Source organism: Meriones unguiculatus, chromosome 6, assembly GCF_030254825.1.
Source record: "Meriones unguiculatus strain TT.TT164.6M chromosome 6, Bangor_MerUng_6.1, whole genome shotgun sequence".
NCBI classification, from domain to species: Eukaryota; Metazoa; Chordata; class Mammalia; order Rodentia; family Muridae; genus Meriones; species Meriones unguiculatus.
In genome coordinates, this window is record NC_083354.1 from 102,663,705 (window position 1) to 102,667,360 (window position 3,656).

Consider the following 3,656-nt stretch of genomic DNA (forward strand, 5'->3'; position numbering starts at 1 on the left):
AGCTGGAGCCAGTCTCCTCACTGCCTTGCCTTCTTCACATAACAGGATGCACCATGAAACTGGGAGCCCTTCCTTCCCTGTCACTTCTGTCTGTTATTTTGTCACAGCAGTGAGAAAAGTCACCTTTGCACTGTTTGTTTCCTCCTCCTCCTCCTCCTCCTCCTCTTCTTCTTAGAATTTACTTTTACTTCTATTGCCATGCTTTCCACAGGTGATTGCGCTAGCTTTTTTCCACATGGGTAAGGAGATTGGATGTCAGTTCCCACATTTGATGGATTCTGTTGGTTCCTGGCTTAAAGGGAAATGCATGTCATGCTGAATGGAAGTGCTTTTTCCATTACCTCCTCAAAATTCATTATTTCATTCATTCAAATTATTTTCATTATATTGTTAATTAGTAATTGCTTTATTCTAAATGAATTTCTAATGGAATTCTCCATGATTAAGGGATATTAGTTATCAGCTTTGCTAAGTTATCATGTCTACTATTGCTTTCCACTAATATTATTTTTTAAGTGTAATTTGGGGATGACATTATGGTTAACTGCCCTTATTTGCATTGGACTTAAAGTGGAGTGAAAATGCCAAAGCAAAGGAAATGCAATATAACAGACACAGTCATTGGTTTTATTTTCACTTCAAGTGTTAGGAGACATGACGGCTCAGATATTTCTCAGTAATATATAATGGCCCTTAGAACCAATGGGCCAACTAAATTGCTCGATCAAAAATTGATGAGAAATGAGTTTTGAAGAAAGCTTGGGTTGCACTCTGGAAATTTTACCAACACTTGGGCCTTATAATATATTAGATAGCATGGCTTTTTTCAGGGTTAAGTAGAAGAGCACCTTGTAATAAGTAAATCCAGTAGACGCATATGCCCTAGCAATGGGTGGAGCTCCTTTGTAGCTTGGAGCAAAGTAACAATTCATTAGTTTTTGGAGCCAAGTTTGATGGTGCAGGCCTGCAATTCTAGTTACCCAGGAAGCTAAGGCAGAAGGATTGCAAGCTTAGGGACTGCCTAGGTTATCCAGCGAGTTTGAGGGAATCTGAGGCAACTCCATAAGACATTGCCTGAAAAATTAAAAACAAAAAGTGGAAAAGAGGGCCACTCTCGCCTCGGACCGCTCAGTCTTTCCTTCTTCTTCCTCGTCGCCTCTGCTCTGCCCGCCGCCATGGCCCAAGCTGACATTGCACTGATTGGACTGGCTGTCATGGGCCAGAACTTAATTTTGAACATGAATGACCATGGATTTGTGGTCTGTGCTTTCAACAGGACTGTCTCCAAAGTTGATGACTTCTTGGCCAATGAGGCAAAGGGAACCAAAGTGGTCGGCGCACAGTCCTTGAAGGAGATGGTCTCCAAGCTGAAGAAGCCCCGCCGGATCATAATTCTTGTGAAGGCTGGGCAAGCTGTTGATGATTTCATCGAGAAACTGGTACCCTTGTTGGACACTGGTGACATCATCATTGATGGAGGAAATTCTGAGTACCGGGACACAACAAGAAGATGCCGGGATCTCAAGGCCAAGGGGATCTTGTTTGTAGGGAGCGGAGTCAGCGGTGGTGAGGAAGGGGCCCGGTATGGGCCGTCACTCATGCCAGGAGGGAACAAAGAGGCTTGGCCCCACATCAAGACGATCTTCCAAGCCATCGCTGCGAAAGTAGGAACTGGAGAACCCTGCTGTGACTGGGTGGGAGACGAGGGTGCTGGGCACTTTGTGAAGATGGTGCATAACGGGATAGAGTATGGCGACATGCAGCTGATCTGTGAGGCCTACCACTTGATGAAGGACGTCCTGGGCATGCAGCACAAGGAGATGGCCCAGGCATTTGAAACGTGGAACAAGACAGAGCTGGACTCGTTCCTGATTGAAATCACTGCTAATATTCTCAAGTTCCTGGACAGTGATGGCAAAGAGCTGTTACCAAAGATCCGGGACAGTGCTGGGCAGAAGGGCACTGGAAAGTGGACCGCCATCTCGGCGCTGGAATACGGCATGCCGGTCACCCTTATTGGAGAAGCTGTCTTTGCTCGGTGCTTGTCTTCTCTGAAGGAGGAGCGAGTTCAGGCCAGCAGAAAGCTGAAGGGCCCCCAGCAGGTCCAGCTGGAAGGCAGTAAGGAGTCGTTCCTGGAGGACATTCGCAAGGCCCTCTATGCTTCCAAGATCATCTCCTACGCCCAAGGCTTTATGCTGCTCAGACAGGCAGCCACTGAGTTTGGCTGGACCCTCAATTATGGTGGCATTGCCCTGATGTGGAGAGGGGGCTGTATCATCAGAAGTGTGTTCCTGGGGAAAATTAAAGATGCATTTGAGCGAAACCCAGAACTTCAGAACCTACTGCTGGACGACTTCTTTAAGTCAGCAGTTGACGACTGCCAGGACTCCTGGCGACGGGTGGTCAGCACTGGGGTGCAAGCCGGCATCCCCATGCCCTGCTTCACCACTGCCCTCTCCTTCTATGACGGGTACCGACATGAAGTGCTGCCAGCCAACCTCATCCAGGCTCAGCGGGATTACTTTGGGGCTCACACCTATGAACTCTTATCCAAACCAGGGGAATTTATCCATACCAACTGGACAGGCCACGGTGGCAGCGTGTCATCCTCTTCATACAATGCCTAGTAGGCCTGTGGCTCCGCCCTCCCCCTCCTCCTCCCTCCCAGCAACGGAACAGCCCCTGTGGGGCTGGCACACAGCACTCCTCTCTGCCCTAGTTCCTGCTCAGATCTTTTAGCCAAGTGTTGGCTATGATTGCTGAAGAAGTCACCAGGGTCTCTTGTCCAGTAGTTTCTGAGCCACCATGTATTCTGCCTCGACCTTTTGCACTGCCAGGAACTGCCCTTGCGCGCCACTGCGTGACCGCTCCCTGACTGAGCTGTGCCATGTGGGTCAGACAGGCTGCGCTCTTAGCACACGGAGTGTGGGTGTGTGGGATTGTACAACCTTGAGCGTGGATCATGCGTGTGGGTGCTGCCGCCCCCACTCAGGAACAGATGTATGTGGTTACACTCTTCTACACTGGCCTCTGGACGTGCCAGCTGCTGTCCTGTTAGCAGAAAGTTGTACGCGGAGTTCATTACATGGGAAGTGATTTGTTTTGCTTTTGAGTCTGGCTATTTTTTTTCCTTGTAAGCCTCCAAATAAAACAGGGCACATTAAATTGAGGGTAATGATTAAGCCTGGAGGAAGGTGAGGAGTAGGTGGACAGGGGCTCTCATGCTGGGTCTTTTTTTCTGGGTACCTACATGTAACATCCTCCCGTCACACATTTGTAATAAACTTTTTTGACTGGCAAAAAAAAAAAAAAAAAAAAAAAAAAAAAGTGGAAAAGAGGGCAGTGACTGTTCTTCAGCATGAGAGTGCTAAGTAGCCTACACAAGGTCATAGGTTCAAGATCAAATACAAATAAATAGATAATTAAGGAAAAACTAGTTTTTGTAAGGTGACGTCACATAGTACAGGACTGCAATCTCAACCTGAAGTGAATAATGAAGGGAACAGAAACTATTCCATTTCCCTTCAACTGACAATTCAAGAGAAGCTATAAATACGGGTGAAACCTTAGACTCGGCACTGACTTCATGTTTTTGCTTTTGGCATACTTTTTATTGTTGATGTCAGAAGAGAATATTAATTTCATGTGCCTCTTTA

At 47.1% G+C, this 3,656-nt stretch overlaps 1 protein-coding gene across 1 annotated transcript; it reads left to right on the top strand.

The window, feature by feature from the left end:
* Positions 1–1,113: 1,113 nt before the first annotated feature.
* Positions 1,114–3,066, top strand: LOC110545918 (6-phosphogluconate dehydrogenase, decarboxylating). Its single transcript, XM_021632369.2, has one exon. The coding sequence runs from the start codon at positions 1,176–1,178 to the stop codon at positions 2,625–2,627; it is 1,452 nt and encodes a 483-aa protein (XP_021488044.1). The 5' UTR covers positions 1,114–1,175; the 3' UTR covers positions 2,628–3,066.
* The last annotated feature ends 590 nt before the right edge of the window (positions 3,067–3,656 follow it).